Source organism: Eucyclogobius newberryi, unplaced genomic scaffold, assembly GCF_026437365.1.
Source record: "Eucyclogobius newberryi isolate DKJ021-1_F unplaced genomic scaffold, fEucNew1.0.hap1 SCAF_2, whole genome shotgun sequence".
NCBI classification, from domain to species: Eukaryota; Metazoa; Chordata; class Actinopteri; order Gobiiformes; family Gobiidae; genus Eucyclogobius; species Eucyclogobius newberryi.
In genome coordinates this window covers 50,716,910-50,736,909 of record NW_027315834.1, presented here as the reverse complement: position 1 = coordinate 50,736,909, position 20,000 = coordinate 50,716,910, and the positions used below count along the sequence as shown (strand labels likewise).

The 20,000-nt window shown below is 47.9% G+C and overlaps 1 protein-coding gene across 1 annotated transcript in view; it reads left to right on the top strand.

Moving 5' to 3' along the window:
- LOC140367053 (sorting nexin-4-like) overlaps positions 1 to 20,000 on the top strand; it is a 44,997-nt gene that overhangs the window by 16,171 nt on the left and 8,826 nt on the right. The window contains exons 8-12 of the mRNA XM_072453366.1: positions 475 to 536; positions 2,959 to 3,024; positions 4,838 to 4,927; positions 13,379 to 13,478; positions 19,765 to 19,910. Of these exons, the coding sequence (XP_072309467.1) occupies positions 475 to 536; positions 2,959 to 3,024; positions 4,838 to 4,927; positions 13,379 to 13,478; positions 19,765 to 19,910 (464 nt within the window). The remainder of the gene's footprint in view (positions 1 to 474; positions 537 to 2,958; positions 3,025 to 4,837; positions 4,928 to 13,378; positions 13,479 to 19,764; positions 19,911 to 20,000) is intronic.

Sequence of the window (20,000 nt, the reverse complement as noted above, 5' to 3'; positions counted from 1 at the left end):
ACACACACACAGACACACACACACACTCACACACACAGACACACACACACACACAGACACACACACACACAGACACACACACACACACAGACACACACACACACAGACACACACACACACTCACACACACACAGACACACACACTCACACACACACACAGCTGCTCTGATAAACACGTCCTTGAAACTGGAGCTGCAGCGTCTGGAGATAAAACCATCATGTTCCTCTTATCCGGGGCCGCGTCGCTGGGGCCAAATCGCGGGGGCCGGGACACACAGACTTCCATCTCTCCAGACGCTTCTTCCAGCTCCTCCGGGGGTCCCGAGGTCAGAGAGACATAGTCCCTCCAGCCTGTCCTGGGTCTTCCACGGGGCCTCTTCCCGCTGGGACAGATGCCCGAGCTAAATCTAATCGACATGTTGCTAATGGACTTGTTGCCATGGTGATCCACGCGTTTCTCTGCTGTGCTTCCAGAGAGTGGCAGACCGACTGTACGGAGTTTACAAAGTGCACGGGAACTACGGGCGAGTCTTCAGGTTTGTACAGGACCCTGTGCGACGGAGGCCCTCCCACATGTGTCTGTTAAACTGAGCCGGAGCAGGTTTGAGTGACAGGTTTGAGTGACGGGTCAGATGTTTGAGTGACAGGTCAGATGTTTGAGTGACAGGTCAGATGATTGAGTGACGGGTCAGATATTTGAGTGACAGGTCAGATGTTTGAGTGACAGGTTTGAGTGACAGGTCAGATGTTTGAGTGACAGGTCAGATGTTTGAGTGAAGCTTGAGACATAGAGCTGTGGATGAACTGATGTGAACGACAGAGAATGTGGAATATGTGTCTAAACCAGGACTAAACCAGGTCCAAACCAGGACTAAACCAGCACTAAACAAGGTTTAAACTAGTTCTAAACCAGATCTAAACCAGGACTAAACCAGGTCTAAACCAGGACTAAACCAGGACTAGATCAGGACTAAACCAGGTCCAAACCAGGACTAAACCAGCACTAAATCAGGACTAAACCAGGACTAAACCAGGACTAAACCAGGTCTAAACCAGCACTAAATCAGGACTAAACCAGGACTAAACCAGGACTAAACCAGGTCTAAACCAGGACTAAACCAGGACTAAACCAGGTCTAAACCAGGACTAAACCAGGTCCAAACCAGGACTAAACCAGGTCCAAACCAGGACTAAACCAGGTCCAAACCAGGACTAAACCAGGTCCAAACCAGGACTAAACCAGGTCTAAACCAGGTCTAAACCAGGACTAAACCAGGACTAAACCAGGTCTAAACCAGGACTAAACCAGGTCCAAACCGGGACTAAACCAGGTCCAAACCAGGACTAAACCAGGACTAAACCAGCACTAAACCAGGTCCAAACCAGGATTAAACCAGGACTAAACCAGGTCCAAACCAGGACTAAACCAGGACTAAACTAGTTCTAAACCAGGTCTAAACCAGGACTAAACCAGGTCTAAACCAGGACTAAACCAGGACTAAACCAGGTCCAAACCAGGACTAAACCAGGTCCAAACCAGTACTAAACCAGGACTAAACCAGGTCTAAACCAGGTCTAAACCAGCACTAAACCAGGTCTAAACCAGGACTAAACCAGGACTAAACCAGGTCTAAACCAGGTCTAAACCAGGACTAAACCAGGACTAAACCAGGTCCAAACCAGCACTAAACCAGGACTAAACCAGGGCCAAACCAGGTCCAAACCAGGACTAAACCAGCACTAAACCAGGACTAAACCAGGTCCAAACCAGGACTAAACCAGGTCGAAACCAGGACTAAACCAGGTCCAAACCAGGACTAAACCAGGTCCAAACCAGGACTAAACCAGCACTAAACATGGACTAAACTAGGTCCAAACCAGGACTAAACCAGGTCCAAACCAGGACTAAACCAGGTCCAAACCAGGACTAAACCAGGTCTAAACCAGGTCCAAACCAGGATTAAACCAGGACTAAACCAGGTCCAAACCAGGATCTAAACCAGCACTAAACCAGGACTAAACCAGGTTTAAACTAGTTGTAAACCAGGTCTAAACCAGGACTAAACCAGGTCTAAACCAGGACTAAACCAGGACTAAACCAGGTCCAAACCAGGACTAAACCAGGTCCAAACCAGTACTAAACCAGGACTAAACCAGGTCTAAACCAGCACTAAACCAGGTCTAAACCAGGACTAAACCAGGACTAAACCAGGTCTAAACCAGGTCTAAACCAGGACTAAACCAGGACTAAACCAGGTCCAAACCAGCACTAAACCAGGACTAAACCAGGACTAAACCAGGTCCAAACCAGGACTAAACCAGCACTAAACATGGACTAAACTAGGTCCAAACCAGGACTAAACCAGGTCCAAACCAGGACTAAACCAGGTCTAAACCAGGACTAAACCAGGTCCAAACCAGGACTAAACCAGGTCCAAACCAGGTCTAAACCAGCACTAAACCAGGTCCAAACCAGGACTAAACCAGCACTAAACCAGGTCCAAACCAGGATTAAACCAGGACTAAACCAGGTCTAAACCAGGACTAAACCAGGTCCAGACCAGGAATAAACCAGCACTAAACCAGGTCCAAACCAGGACTAAACCAGGACTAAACCAGGTCCAAACCAGGACTAAACCAGGACTAAAGCAGCACTAAACCAGCACTAAACCAGCACTAAACCAGGACTAAACCAGGTTTAAACTAGTTCTAAACCAGGTCTAAACCAGGTCTAAACCAGCACTAAACCAGGTCTAAACCAGGACTAAACCAGGACTAAACCAGGTCTAAACCAGCACTAAACCAGGTCTAAACCAGGACTAAACCAGGACTAAACCAGGTCTAAACCAGGACTAAACCAGGTCTAAACCATATAAACCAGCAGAAGTGCATTAACTGTTTAAATCAAGATGGATTCTGGGCTCTATAAATGTGTTACACTAATGTGTTTTCCTTCAGTGAGTGGAGCGCGATCGAGCATGAGATGGGCGACGGTCTGCAGAGCGCCGGCCACCACATGGACGCGTGAGTGACCACTGCAACTGAGCACAGGAACCAGGACTAAAGCAGGACTAAAGCAGGACTAAAGCAGGACTAAAGCAGGTCTAAAGCAGGTCTAAAGCAGGACTAAAGCTGGACTAAAGCAGGTCTAAAGCAGGACTAAAGCAGGACTAAAGCAGGTCTAAAGCAGGACTTAAGCAGGACTTAAGCAGGACTAAAGCAGAACTAAAGCAGGACTAAACCAGGTCTAAAGCACGACTAAACCAGGACTAAAGCAGGTCTGAAGTGGGACTAAAGCAGGACTAAAGCAGGTCTAAAGCAGGTCTAAAGCAGGACTAAAGCAGGACTAAAGCAGGTCTAAAGCTGGTCTAAAGCAGGACTAAAGCAGGACTAAAGCAGGACTAAAGCAGGACTAAAGCAGGTCTAAAGCAGGACTAAAGCGGGACTAAAGCAGGACTAAAGCAGGTCTAAAGCAGGACTAAAGCAGGACTAAAGCAGGACTAAAGCAGGTCTAAAGCAGGACTAAAGCGGGACTAAAGCAGGACTAAAGCAGGTCTAAAGCAGGACTAAAGCAGGACTAAAGCATGTCTAAAGCATGTCTAAAGCAGGTCTAAAGCAGGTCTAAAGCAGGACTAAAGCAGGACTAAAGCAGGACTAAAGCAGGTCTAAAGCACGACTAAAGCACGACTAAACCAGGACTAAAGCAGGACTAAAGCAGGACTAAAGCAGGACTAAAGCAGGACTAAAGCACGATTAAAGCAGGTCTAAAGCAGGACTATGGCAGGACTAAAGCAGGTCTAAAGCAGGACTAAACCAGGTCTAAAGCAGGTCTAAAGCACGACTAAAGCAGGACTAAAGCAGGTCTAAAGCAGGACTAAAGCAGGACTAAAGCAGGTCTAAAGCAGGTCTAAAGCAGGACTAAAGCGGGACTAAAGCAGGACTAAAGCAGGTCTAAAGCAGGACTAAAGCAGGACTAAAGCAGGTCTAAAGCACGACTAAAGCAGGACTAAAGCAGGTCTAAAGCATGACTTAACCAGGACTAAAGCAGGTCTAAAGCAGGTCTAAAGCAGGTCTAAAGCACGACTAAACCAGGACTAAAGCAGGACTAAAGCAGGTCTAAAGCAGGTCTAAACCAGGTCTAAACCAGGTCTAAACCAGGTCTAAACCAGGACTAAAGCAGGACTAAAGCAGGTCTAAAGCAGGACTAAACCAGGTCTAAACCAGGTCTAAACCAGGTCTAAACCAGGACTAAAGCAGGACTAAAGCAGGACTAAAGCAGGTCTGAATTAGGACTAAAGCAGGTCTAAAGCAGGACTAAAGCAGGACTAAACCAGGTCTAAAGCAGGACTAAAGCAGGACTAAACCAGGACTAAACCAGGTCTAAACCAGGTCTAAACCAGGACTAAAGCAGGTCTGAATTAGGACTAAAGCAGGTCTAAAGCAGGACTAAAGCAGGTCTAAAGCAGGACTAAAGCAGGTCTAAAGCACGACTAAAGCAGGTCTAAAGCAGGACTAAAGCAGGTCTAAAGCAGGACTAAAGCAGGACTAAAGCAGGACTAAACCAGGTCTAAACCAGGTCTAAACCAGGTCTAAACCAGGACTAAACCAGGACTAAACCAGGTCTAAACCAGGTCTGAACCAGGTCTGACCTAGGTAAAATTAGGTTTTTGTTGAGGTGTTCAAACGCGATGAGAAAATGGACGTGTTTTAATTATTATTATTATATTTATTAAAACCATGTGGTCTTGGTGAGTTGACCAAGACCACATTCACATTTCTATTCCATATCAAAACTTATATTTAATACTTGTGGTTTAATGAAATGATTTGTTTTCAGGTTCGCTGCTTCTATAGACGACATCCTGGAGGAGGAAGAGCACTACGCCGACCAGATCAAAGAGTATCTGTCCTTCGCTGAAGCTCTGAGGTAAAACTCACCAAATTTACACAAGCACCACCTCTCTTTAAGTTAAAGATAAGCCAAAGTAAACGCTGCCAAACTCTCTCATGTGAAGCCCTTATCGACCAATCACAGCCACGAGTCACACAACAGAGAATGTTCATCTGAATGAATCATTGACTGAGTGAACGGTGACAGCCCTAGGTCTAAAACTGGTCTAAAACTGATTTAAAACTGGTCTAAAATTGGTTCAAAACTGGTCTAAAATTGGTCTAAAACTGGTCTAAAATTGGTCTAAAACTGGTCTATAACAGGACTATAACAGGTCTATAACAGGTCTATAACGGGTCTATAACAGGACTATAACAGGTCTATAACAGGTCTATAACGGGTCTATAACGGGTCTATAACAGGACTATAACAGGTCTATAACAGGTCTATAACGGGTCTATAACGGGTTTATAACAGGACTATAACAGGTCTATAACAGGTCTATAACAGGACTATAACAGGTCTATAACGGGTCTATAACGGGTTTATAACAGGACTATAACAGGTCTATAACAGGTCTATAACAGGACTATAACAGGTCTATAACGGGTCTATAACAGGACTATAACAGGTCTATAACAGGTCTATAACGGGTCTATAACGGGTTTATAACAGGACTATAACAGGTCTATAACAGGTCTATAACAGGACTATAACAGGTCTATAACGGGTCTATAACAGGACTATAACAGGTCTATAACGGGTCTATAACAGGATTATAACAGGTCTAAAACGGGTCTATGACAGGACTGTAACGGGACTATAACGGGTCTATAACGGGTCTATAACGGGTCTTTAACGGGACTTTAACGGGACTATAACGGGACTATAACGGGACTATAACGGGTCTTTAACGGGACTATAACAGGATTATAACAGGTCTATAACGGGACTATTCTGTCTCCACTAGTGCTTAGAAACTAGCTTTACAGATAGTTAACAGTTGCTCCAATAAACACCAGGAAGCCTCTTGCCGTTTTGGTTATTTACTGAAGCTTTGACTGTAAAACTGTAACATACAAAAATAGCAGCATATTACAATCATGTTACAACATTTTAATGAACACAACACATGCATAGCTAGATAAAGATATACATTCAGGAGGAGCAGAGTGGTTTTCGTCCCGGTCGTGGAACACTGGACCAGCTCTATACCCTCCATCGGGTGCTCGAGGGTTCATGGGAGTTTGCCCAACCAGTCCACATGTGCTTTGTGGATCTGGAGAAGGCTTTTGACCGTGTCCCTCGGGGTGTCCTTTGGGGGGTGCTCCGGGAGTACGGGGTCCGGGGCCCTTTGCTCAGGGCTGTCCGGTCCCTGTATGACCGGAGCAGGAGCTGTGTTCGCATTGCCGGCAGTAAGTCAGACCTGTTCCCAGTGCATGTTGGACTCCGCCAGGGCTGCCCTGTGTCACCGGTTCTGTTCATAATTTTTATGGACAGAATTTCTAGGCGCAGTCAGGGGTCGGAGGGTGTCCGGTTTGGGGACCACAGGATCTCATCTCTGCTGTTTGCAGACGATGTTGTCCTGATGGCTCCATCAAACCCGGACCTGCAACATGCACTGGGACGGTTTGCAGCCGAGTGTGAAGCGGCTGGGATGAGAATCAGCACCTCCAAATCCGAGGCCATGGTTCTCGACCGGAAAAAGGTGGCTTGCCCTCTCCAGGTGGGTGGGGTGTCCTTGCCCCAAGTGGAGGAGTTCAAGTATCTCGGGGTCTTGTTCACGAGTGAGGGAAGGATGGAGCGTGAGATCGACAGGCGGATCGGTGCAGCGGCTGCAGTGATGCAGTCGCTGCATCGGACCGTTGTGGTAAAGAGGGAGCTGAGCCGAAAGGCAAAGCTCTCTATTTACCGGTCGGTCTACGTTCCTACCCTCACCTATGGTCATGAGCTTTGGGTAGTGACCGAAAGAACAAGATCGCGGATACAAGCGGTCGAAATGAGTTTCCTCCGCCGGGTGGCTGGGCGCTCCCTTAGAGATAAGGTGAGGAGCTCGGCCACACGGGGGGAGCTCGGAGTAGAGCCGCTGCTCCTCCACGTCGAGAGGAGCCAGCTGAGGTGGCTCGGGCATCTGTTCCGGATGCCTCCTGGGCGCCTCCCTCGGGAGGTGTTTCAGGCATGTCCCACCGGGAAGAGGCCCCGGGGAAGACCCAGGACACGCTGGAGAGACTATGTCTCTCGGCTGGCCTGGGAACGCCTCGGGATCCCCCCGGAGGAGTTAGAGGAAGTGTCTGGGGAGAAGGAAGTCTGGGAGTCCCTGCTCAGACTGCTGCCCCCGCGACCCGGCCCCGGATAAAGCGGCAGAAGATGGATGGATGGATGGATGATGTAGAAAAGAACAACATTGGCTAAAATACCCCAATAAAAACGTGTGTCAAATTAGCGCTTAGCTTGATGCTAACATGTATTGAAAATGCCATAGACATGCTAATGCTAATCGCGTCATGTATTTTATCGCAAATTTCACCAATATTTACAACTTTTAGATGATATACAGCAAATAGGTCTACTCCTAACAGTACAATACTTACAGACAGATATTTCAAAGGGCCAAATGACAGTTTAGAGGCTCAAACAATCTAGCACGTGACTGTAGACAAGTCAAGGAGGAAACTACGGAAGCTCTGAGCAGACAAAAACACATGAACTCAAAACGGAAATCTTTTACCACTGGGGGCAGCACAGGGACTATAACAGGACTGCAACGGGACTATAACGGGTCTTTAACGGGACTATAACGGGTCTATAACAGGACTATAACAGGTCTATAACAGGTCTATAACAGGACTAAAACAGGTCTAAAACGGGTCTATAACGGGTCTATAACAGGATTATAACAGGTCTAAAACGGGTCTATAACGGGTCTATAACGGGACTATAACAGGACTGTAACGGGTCTATAACAGGACTGTAACGGGTCTATAACGGGTCTTTAACGGGACTTTAACGGGACTATAACGGGTCTATGACGGGTCTTTAACGGGACTATAACGGGACTATAACAGGACTATAACGGGTCTATAACGGGACTATAACGGGACTATAACGGGTCTATAACGGGTCTTTAACGGGACTATAACGGGACTATAACGGGTCTATAAAGGGTCTATAACGGGTTTTTAACGGGACTATAACGGGACTATAACGGGTCTATAACGGGACTATAACGGGACTATAACAGGACTATAACGGGTCTATAACGGGACTATAACGGGACTATAACGGGTCTATAACGGGTCTTTAACGGGACTATAACGGGACTATAACGGGTCTATAAAGGGTCTATAACGGGTTTTTAACGGGACTATAACGGGACTATAACGGGACTATAACGGGTCTATAACGGGACTATAACAGGACTATAACAGGACTATAACGGGTCTATAACGGGTCTATAACGGGACTATAACGGGTCTATAACAGGTCTATAACGGGACTATAACGGGTCATGATACGTCATAAGGCGCTGGTACAGCTGGCAGCCCGGTGTAAACGCTCTCTCTTCTTTCTCACACTTATTGTGCTTTATCTCCTATATTTTGTAAATATAGTTAGTATATTTTTTCTATTTTATTGTACGATAGGGACACGCGCTGGAATAGTTTTTTAATTCAACTGTTTTTGACTTTTTTCGGCTGGATTTGAGCGTTTTTCGTTGCGTTCGTTGTGTTGTTGTGACGTGAGCTAGCTCCGAGCGAGCCCACCAGCCCCCCCCCGCGCCCTCCGGCCGCGCTAAAGTACGGCGTGTCGTCGGTACACGTTTATATACACGTTTATATGAAAGAGGAACTTCACGAACGATCGGGACACGCACTGGAATCGCTTTAAATTAACTTGTTTTGACTTTATTCGGCTGGATTGAGTGTTTTCGTCGTCTCGTTGCGATGTGTCTTGGCTCTGAGTCCCCCGGCTCCGGCCCCGCCCCCGCCCGGCGCTGTACCGCGTTTACACAAAGGAGGAACTCATGAAACTGCAGAGAACAGTCGTCTTACCCGGAGATCGTCACGTTATCCCGGCGGACATCCTAAGGAAAACACAACGAAGCAGACGGGCTGGACGTAAACTCCGAGAGAAGAGAGGGACAAACAGGAAGTCGGTTCCCGCCGTAGTCATGGGTAACGTGAGGTCCCTTCAAAATAAAATGACGGAAATAGCGAGCCTCATGCGGTCCCAGAGGATTTATAGGGACAGCAGCGTCTTGATTTTCACAGAGACCTGGTTAACAGCAGAAATGCCAGACTCTATTGTAGGTTTGGACCATTTTCATCTGCTGCGGGCGACAGAACTAGAGAATCCGGGAAGAAAAGAGGTGGAGGTCTGGCGGTGTATGTGAACACGAGCTGGTCCAAACCTGAACACTGCACAGTGAAGGAGCAGCTATGTAACGGGGATATTGAACTATTGGCTATTGGCATGAGGCCATATTATCTGCCCCGGGAGTTCTCACATGTGATTTTGATCGCAGTCTATGTGGCCCCGTCTGCCAATGCTGAAGATGCTTGTGAAGCACTGCTCTCCTGCACTTGTAGGCTGCAAACACAGCATCCACAGGCTCTCTTCCTCATCTCTGGTGACTTTAACCACGCTTCTCCCTCTTCTGTTCTACCAACATACACCCAGTATGTTACCTGTCCCACCAGAGAGAATAGAACATTGGACTTGTTTTTTGCCAACACCAAGGAGGCTTATTCCTCTTCCCCCCTCCCTCCCCTGGGCAGCTCAGACCACAACCTTGTACATCTGAGGCCTGTGTATGAACCCATCGTGCGCAGGCAGCCTGTGGTGTCCCGTGAGGTGAGGATGTGGTCTGCTGAGAGCGAGGAGGCTCTGAGGGACTGCTTCAGCACCACTGTCTGGACTGAGCTTTATGACCCACATGGGGAGGACATCAACACCATCACAGAGTGCATCACGGACTACATCAACTTCTGTTTTGAGAACACTGTTCCCTCCCGGACGGTGCGGTGTTTTCCAAACAACAAGCCATGGATTAACCGTGAACTGAAGGCTCTGCTGAAGGAGAAGAAGAGAGCCTTCAGGTCAGGGAACAAGGAGGAGCTGAGGACTGTGCAGAAGGAGCTGAGGAGGAAGATCAGGCAGGCTGAGGCCGGCTACAAGAGGAGGATGGAGGAGCAGCTGCAGCAAAAGAACATTCAGGGAGTGTGGAGGAGCCTGAAAACCATCTCGGGCTTCAAAATCCCCCCTGCCCAGACAAAGGGGGATCTACAGTGGGTGAATGATTTAAATGCTCACTTCTTGAGGTTTGATCGGTCACCCGCCCCTCCCCCTACACAGCTGCATGCTCCCTCTTCCACAGCTGGACAATGCCCTGCATCTGTTCCTCTTCGCTGATCTGCCCCGGACCATCAGCTCCCCACTTCGCCTGGACTCACCCATCCCCCCAGCACACGGTCCCCCTGCCAACCACTGACTGTCACAGCAGCACAGGTGAGGAGTGAGCTGAAGAGGATTAAAGTGAGGAAGGCAGCAGGACCTAATGGCATCAGCCCCAGGCTCCTTAAGTCCTGCGCAGATGAACTGTGTGGAGTTATGGAACTTCAACATGAGCCTGAAGCTGAGGGTGGTACCACAGGTCTGGAAGACCTCCTGTCTGGTACCTGTGCCTAAGACACCGCGCCCCAAAGACCTCAACAGCTTCAGGCCAGTGGCTCTCACGTCCCACCTGATGAAGACACTGGAGCGGCTAGTCCTGGACCACCTCCGCTCCACCGTGAGCTCAGCCATGGACCCGCTGCAGTTTGCATATCGGTCTGGCATCGGAGTGGAGGACGCCGTCATCTCCCTGCTGCACCGCTCTCTCTCTCACCTGGAAAAGCCTGGCAGCTCTGTGAGGATTCTTTTCTTCGATCTTTCCAGCGCCTTCAACACCATCCAGCCGCTGCTCCTGAGGGACAAGCTGGAGACGGCTGGTGTGGAGTACGACCTGGCAGAGTGGATCCTGGACTATCTCACAGACCGACCCCAGTTTGTGAGAGCCCGGAACTGTGTGTCTGACACTCGGACCTGCAGTGTGGGGGCGCCCCAGGGCACTGTCCTCGCGCCCTTTCTCTTCACCCTTTACACTGCAGACTTCAGACATGACACGGACAGCTGTGTCCTGCAGAAGTTCTCTGACGACTCTGCCATCATCGGACTCATCACGGACGACGATGACGCGGAGTACAGAGGACTGGAGCAGGACTTTGTGGACTGGTGTCAGCGGAACCACCTCCTCATCAACGCGGGGAAGACCAAGGAGATGGTGGTGGACTTCCGCAGACGCCACCCCACTGCCCCCTCACCAGTGAACATCCAGGGACGGAACATTGAGAGAGTGGACTCATACAAGTACCTGGGTGTTCATCTGAACCACAAACTGGACTGGACTCATAACACAGACGCACTGTACAGGTAGAGCCAGAGTCGGCTCTACCTCCTGAGGAGACTCAGGTCTTTTGGAGTGACAGGGCCACTCCTGAAGACCTTCTACGACTCTGTGGTGGCATCGGCCCTCCTGTAGGTGTGGCCTGCTGGAGCAGCAGCATCACAGAGAGGGAGAGGAAGAGGCTGGACAGAGTCATCAAGAAGTCCAGCTCCGTCCTGGGCTGTGCTCTGGACTCGGTGCAGGAGGTGGGGGACAGAAGGGTCCTGGCTAGATTCACATCTATGCTGGACCATGAGTGTCACCCCCTGCAGGACACTCTCTCCGCTCTGGAGAGCAGCTTCAGTGAGAGACTGATCCACCCTCGATGTGTGAAGGAAAGGTTCCGTAGGTCTTTCCTTCCTGCTGCTGTCAGACTTTATAACAAAAACTGTTAGTACTGAACACTCGCAATACTGACCTAACCTAATACTGATGTGCAATTCTGTCATATGTGCAATTACTGTGAAATTCATGTGCAATCTATGTGCTGTCGTGACACATATTCATGTGCAATTACTGTCGGGATCACATGCAATGGTATTTATGTATTTATTTATTTGTCTATGGGAGTTTTTTATTTATTTATAGGAGATCTTCTACTGAAAGTGTTTTTCATACTTCCTATAAGTGATCTGTTCTTCTGTATCTGCCTCTGTATCTACCTGCGTTGCAACAATGAAATTTCCCCATGTGGGACAATAAAGGAATATCTTATCTTATCTTATCTTATCTTATCTTATAAACGGTCTATAACGGGTCTATAACGGGACTATAACGGGTCTATAACGGGACTATAACGGGTCTAAAACGGGTCTATAACGGGACTATAACGGGTCTATAACGGGTCTATAACGGGACTATAACGGGTCTATAAAGGGTCTATAACGGGTCTTTAACGGGACTATAACGGGTCTATAACGGGACTATAACGGGTCTAAAACAGGACTATAACGGGACTATAACGGGTCTAATGCAGGTCTAAAGGAAAAGTATAATAATCTAAAACTAGATGAGCTCATTCTATCCAAACATGACAATCTTCTCAAACCACTAAAAACTGTATAATTGGCTTGAGGAATGCGCTGGTGCTTTGTGTTTTCTCCTCCCTGTGAATGTCCAGCCTTTTCTCTGCCATAACTCACCCCCCCACAGAGCCTCCACCCTCCCACAGAGCCTCCACCCCCCCACAGAGCCTCCACCCCCCCACTGAGCCTCCACCCCCCCACAGAGCCTCCCCCCTCAGACGCTCCCATAACTCCTCCAGACGAAGATAAGAAAGTGAAATAAGAGGCTGTCACAGGAGAGGGGGAGGTGCAGAACCTCAGGAATGTGCTTATTCTGCGAGCAACAGTGGCAGAAAGGCTCAAAACTGGTCAAATATCTGCACTTATACTTTTCCTTCACTACATTTGATGCTAAATGCTAACACACATTAGCTTAAATATAAAACGCACAAACCTGATAAAAGTTCATAGAATGTTTTAGTGTGTAAACAGTCGAGTTCAGTTTGAACATTGTTGTACGTTAGCATTAGCGTTAGCATTAGCACGTCTCCAGGTGAAGCGTTTACACGGGACGCAAAGCTCTGAACATGTGACTGGGATTATCACTCTGGAACTCTCTCTGTTTACATTATTCTTTTATTTTAAGGAGACTCTGTTCATTCTCCATAAGAACGAATGAAACAGGAAGTGGAGCTCCGTGTTTTTAAGGCAACAGGATCTAGCCGGGTCTATGGTGAAAAGGGCCTATTCTTTATCAACATCACCACATTTGACACATTAAAAGCTCCATAAATCTGTGTGAAATACATTTTACTCTGAAAGTACTGGTACACAATACTTTAACTTGAGTAGATTATATTGTGATATTTTAAGCCACAGCTGCCCCGGGGCATTCGTCTTTATGACCACAGCGTGTTTGACCTCCTGTGACCTCCGGCGCCCCCTGCAGACTGTAGCTGGAGCTCACTTCCTGTCATGTGACTCTTGTGTGTTTGTCAGGGCCGTGTGCAGGAAACACGAGCTGACGCAGTTTGAGCTGGAAGTCTGCACCCAGGACCTGATCACCAAGCGACAGCAGAGGGAGGAGCTAGCCACCGGGGTAAACATGTGACCAAACACACAGCAGAGGGAGGAGCTAGCCACCGGGGTAAACATGTGACCAAACACACGGCAGAGGGAGGAGCTAGCCACCGGGGTAAACATGTGACCAAACACACAGCAGAGGGAGGAGCTAGCCACCGGGGTAAACATGTGACCAAACACACAGCAGAGGGAGGAGCTAGCCACCGGGGTAAACATGTGACCAAACACACGGCAGAGGGAGGAGCTAGCCACCGGGGTAAACATGTGACCAAACACACAGCAGAGGGAGGAGCTAGCCACCGGGGTAAACATGTGACCAAACACACAGCAGAGGGAGGAGCTAGCCACCGGGGTAAACATGTGACCAAACACACGGCAGAGGGAGGAGCTAGCCACCGGGGTAAACATGTGACCAAACACACAGCAGAGGGAGGAGCTAGCCACCGGGGTAAACATGTGACCAAACACACGGCAGAGGGAGGAGCTAGCCACCGGGGTAAACATGTGACCAAACACACTGCAGAGGGAGGAGCTAGCCACCGGGGTAAACATGTGACCAAACACACGGCAGAGGGAGGAGCTAGCCACCGGGGTAAACATGTGACCAAACACACAGCAGAGGGAGGAGCTAGCCACCGGGGTAAACATGTGACCAAACACACGGCAGAGGGAGGAGCTAGCCACCGGGGGAAACATGTGACCAAACACACGGCAGAGGGAGGAGCTAGCCACCGGGGTAAACATGTGATCAAACACACAGCAGAGGGAGGAGCTAGCCACCGGGGGAAACATGTGACCAAACACACAGCAGAGGGAGGAGCTAGCCACCGGGGTAAACATGTGACCAAACACACGGCAGAGGGAGGAGCTAGCCACCGGGGTAAACATGTGACCAAACACACGGCAGAGGGAGGAGCTAGCCACCGGGGTAAACATGTGACCAAACACACGGCAGAGGGAGGAGCTAGCCACCGGGGGAAACATGTGACCAAACACACAGCAGAGGGAGGAGCTAGCCACCGGGGTAAACATGTGACCAAACACACGGCAGAGGGAGGAGCTAGCCACCGGGGTAAACATGTGACCAAACACACGGCAGAGGGAGGAGCTAGCCACCGGAGTAAACATGTGACCAAACACACGGCAGAGGGAGGAGCTAGCCACCGGGGGAAACATGTGACCAAACACACGGCAGAGGGAGGAGCTAGCCACCGGGGTAAACATGTGACCAAACACACAGCAGAGGGAGGAGCTAGCCACCGGGGGAAACATGTGACCAAACACACAGCAGAGGGAGGAGCTAGCCACCGGGGGAAACATGTGACCAAACACACGGCAGAGGGAGGAGCTAGCCACCGGGGTAAACATGTGACCAAACACACGGCAGAGGGAGGAGCTAGCCACCGGGGGAAACATGTGACCAAACACACGGCAGAGGGAGGAGCTAGCCACCGGGGGAAACATGTGACCAAACACACAGCAGAGGGAGGAGCTAGCCACCGGGGTAAACATGTGACCAAACACACGGCAGAGGGAGGAGCTAGCCACCGGGGTAAACATGTGACCATACACACGGCAGAGGGAGGAGCTAGCCACCGGGGTAAACATGTGACCAAACACACGGCAGAGGGAGGAGCTAGCCACCGGGGTAAACATGTGACCAAACACACGGCAGAGGGAGGAGCTAGCCACCGGGGGAAACATGTGACCAAACACACGGCAGAGGGAGGAGCTAGCCACCGGGGGAAACATGTGACCAAACACACGGCAGAGGGAGGAGCTAGCCACCGGGGGAAACATGTGACCAAACACACGGCAGAGGGAGGAGCTAGCCACCGGGGTAAACATGTGACCAAACACACGGCAGAGGGAGGAGCTAGCCACCGGGGTAAACATGTGACCAAACACACGGCAGAGGGAGGAGCTAGCCACCGGGGTAAACATGTGACCAAACACACGGCAGAGGGAGGAGCTAGCCACCGGGGTAAACATGTGACCAAACACACGGCAGAGGGAGGAGCTAGCCACCGGGGGAAACATGTGACCAAACACCAGGCAGAGGGAGGAGCTAGCCACCGGGGTAAACATGTGACCAAACACACGGCAGAGGGAGGAGCTAGCCACCGGGGTAAACATGTGACCAAACACACGGCAGAGGGAGGAGCTAGCCACCGGGGTAAACATGTGACCAAACACACGGCAGAGGGAGGAGCTAGCCACCGGGGGAAACATGTGACCAAACACACAGCAGAGGGAGGAGCTAGCCACCGGGGTAAACATGTGACCAAACACACGGCAGAGGGAGGAGCTAGCCACCGGGGTAAACATGTGACCAAAGACACGGCAGAGGGAGGAGCTAGCCACCGGGGGAAACATGTGACCAAACACACGGCAGAGGGAGGAGCTAGCCACCGGGGTAAACATGTGACCAAACACACGGCAGAGGGAGGAGCTAGCCACCGGGGGAAACATGTGACCAAACACACGGCAGAGGGAGGAGCTAGCCACCGGGGGAAACATGTGACCAAACACACGGCAGAGGGAGGAGCTAGCCACCGGGGTAAACATGTGACCAAACACACAGCAGAGGGAGGAGCTAGCCACCGGGGTAAATATGAGACCAAACACACAGCAGAGGGAGGAGCTAGCCACCGGGGGAAACATGTGACCAAACACATGGCAGAGGGAGGAGCTAGCCACCGGGGGAAACATGTGACCCAGCCTCTCTTACATTCTGCTCAAAAGCAAAAGGGTCCAGCCTCTGATCTCTGAATGTCCTCGTGACTTTATCGTTACTAAATTTTCGTTACACAAAATAAAAAAATAGGAGCCGAAATAACAGCTCTTAACTGAAATACAAGGCACAATCAAAAGATTAAAGAACACTATTATGTCCAAAAGAACGGAACAAATCCTCCCAAACAGAATCCACAAAGATCAGACAGGATTCATTAACAGACATTGGAAATGAAGGATGCTCTGCAGACAGTTTTAGACATTCCTCTTGATTCTGAAGACTGTTGCCATGGACACAATAAACAGTTTCCTCTGGAACATACTCCTGGCAGCGACTAAAAAGGTCGTCACAGTTCATTTGAAAATAGAGTAATTCGATTTGTCTTTTTTGCCTTTTCTCTCTGGCCTTGTTCTCGTTCTCTGTGTTTGTTTTTAAATGTTTATATGTTTGAAAAATTAAAACAATTAAATTGGAAAAAAAAGAAACAACTTAACCCTCCACTTCTCAAGTGTTTATTCATATCACACATTTATTCCAAAAAATGCAATGTACAAACTATAACATATTTACATATTTTGGCGTCACTGCCTGATAAAAATAAGTAAAAACATTTCTGCTTCACAACAAAGTCTAAAAAAACAAAACGGGGAAATAATCCATTCACCAAGTGAAAAAACTGAAAATTAAACATTTATATTGTATTTTTTCTTGCTCAACAAAACTAGAATGAATAAATGAATCAAATGTTCTTTTTTTTTTACTGAATAAATGACACAGATTCAGTGGAACAAAAAACGATTAGAAATAAAATATCTACTAAATAAATGCAATAATATAAATTCCCTATATGAAAATATATCTGGAGAAATACTCAATCTAAAAACAAATATTAAAGTATAATAAAGACTGATTATTTAAAAACATGTTTAAGGTTTTTGGAAAGTGCTAAAAAAAGATGCTAAAACTGAATCTTTTCCTACAATGGAACCCTCCTGGACAAATGAGGCATTACACCCACATTAATATATATATAATAATGTGTTAATAATATCACTTATAAGTCGCACATAAGTAGCTCAGAGTTTCCTTCATCACCTCCATAAGCTTTGATCCAGAAGCTTCACTGACGACAGTTTGATTAATTTGATTCACCAGCTTTTGCAGTTGTTGTCTCGTGGTTCTATCTCCCTCAGTCTTCATCAGCTCCTCACAGAGTCTCTTCACTTTGTCCATGTGTGATTCCAGCTTCTGTACAATGCTTCTTTTTACTTCTTCTGCTGCCAGCCTTCTCTTTTCAATTTGTTTGTTCTTTATTTTGTCGTCTACAACTACCCCGATTTCAGCTCCAGCAGCAGCAGCAGTGGCAGCTAGACCTGCTGCTGCTACAGCCAGACTTGCTCCTCCCGTCAGTGGGATAGAGATTATAGTTAAAGCTGCTCCAACACCTGCAGTAACTACGGACACAATGAGACCAGTCTTAGTCTTCTTCTGAAGTTCTTGACTTTGTTGTAATGTTTCCTCTATCTCACTTTGAGCCTGGAGCAGCTTGTCTCGATTCTCTTCCCAGAGCTTTAAGAACTCAATAATGGCCTGGTAAAGCCCATAATACTTTGACTCTTCCAGTGTAAATGAAGGAGGACGCTCTATACTCCATCTTCTCCTGATGAACAAAGAACACAAGTTTGAGCCAGAAACAGCTTCTTATAAATAAATCCTTTAAAGAAGACATTCTTTCCCTCTCATGTGACACTGTATCATACATAGATTATATTTGACATTTTGTTTGTGTCTTAAACAGATTCATAATAGAATCTGTTAAGCCCCGCCTCTTTATAGCTGCACTTCATTGTTTTAAGCAGTGGATTTTATAACATGTTTTTATGGTTTTGAAGTGGCTGCGTGTCATTTATGAACCTAAATAACCTCCTAATGTTAAGATGAAAACATCACGACTGCAGCTTCTACAGCAGTGAGTGAAACAAAAGACCAAAAAGACTGAACCTGTTCATGTTCAGTGTGATTTAGACTTCAATTTATCCACTTTTAACATGAAAACCTAATGAACATAATCAGAAGAGGAACAAACAAACCTGCTCGGAGTCGCCCCCATGTGGATTCTTCAGAGCGCCACCTACAGGCCACAGAAGAATGACACATTAGCCTGAACCTGCCTCAAGTTTATATAAAGACGTCAGAACTCCAGGTTTACACCCCGAGGAAAAGATCTAAGGATTAAAACAATAAGAACACAAAAGAGAAAGAGTTTGAGAGATAAAATGTGAACGTTACCGTTTTTAACATCCAATATCCACCGAGGATCAAGAAACGTAAAAAAAACACATGTATTTTTAATAAAACTCCCCCAACGAAGCTGCTCGTGTGTTTGTCCTGTCCTCTCTGTCCTCTCTGTCCTCTCTGTCCGGGGTGAATGTGGTTCTCTGTTAATGTCAGTTAGTATAAGTCCAAAGATCTCATAATGAAACCATATATTTTATAAAAGGCTGTGATAAAATATCCAATCCAACTGGACTTTGGACTAACTGCAAACACTAGTCAGACTTGGCAGAACACGCACACATTCCATAACATTCAATAATAATGAAAGTCAAACTAAAGGTAACAATGTAGTAGTTAATGTGTTTTCTGTGTTTGTGGTGTCTTCATCTCTGTGTTTGTGGTGTCCTCATCTCTGTGTTTGTGGTGTCCTCATCTCTGTGTTTGTGGTGTCCTCATCTCTGTGTTTGTGGTGTCCTCATCTCTGTGTTTGTGGTGTCTTCATCTCAGTGTTTGTGGTGTCTTCATCTCTGTGTTTGTGGTGTCTTCATCTCAGTGTTTGTGGTGTCCTCATCTCTGTGTTTGTGGTGTCTTCATCTCTGTGTTTGTGGTGTCCTCATCTCTGTGTTTGTGGTGTCCTCATCTCAGTGTTTGTGGTGTCCTCATCTCTGTGTTTGTGGTGTCTTCATCTCTGTGTTTGTGGTGTCCTCATCTCTGTGTTTGTGGTGTCCTCATCTCAGTGTTTGTGGTGTCCTCATCTCTGTGTTTGTGGTGTCCTCATCTCTGTGTTTGTGGTGTCCTCATCTCAGTGTTTGTGGTGTCCTCATCTCTGTGTTTGTGGTGTCCTCATCTCTGTGTTTGTGGTGTCCTCATCTCTGTGTTTGTGGTGTCTTCATCTCTGTGTTTGTGGTGTCTTCATCTCTGTGTTTGTGGTGTCTTCATCTCTGTGTTTGTGGTGTCCTCATCTCTGTGTTTGTGGTGTCCTCATCTCTGTGTTTGTGGTGTCTTCATCTCTGTGTTTGTGGTGTCCTCATCTCTGTGTTTGTGGTGTCCTCATCTCAGTGTTTGTGGTGTCCTCATCTCTGTGTTTGTGGTGTCCTCATCTCTGTGTTTGTGGTGTCCTCATCTCTGTGTTTGTGGTGTCCTCATCTCAGTGTTTGTGGTGTCCTCATCTCTGTGTTTGTGGTGTCTTCATCTCTGTGTTTGTGGTGTCCTCATCTCTGTGTTTGTGGTGTCCTCATCTCTGTGTTTGTGGTGTCCTCATCTCTGTGTTTGTGGTGTTCTCCTGCAGATGGTGAGGACCTTCTCCTTCAAAGGCGTCACAAATAAACTCTTTGGTGCTGAGGCTCCTGAGCAGAGAGAGGCTCGTCTGAAGCTGCTGGAGGAGATGATCTGTGAAGGTCAAGACGCCGTCAAGGAGAAGACGCTCGAGCGACAGTGAGTGTCCTCTGGGACAAGACTCTGACAGAACGTACAGAAGCACGTTCCTCGTCACACACTCTGGAGCTGGAGCACGTTTAGCTTCAT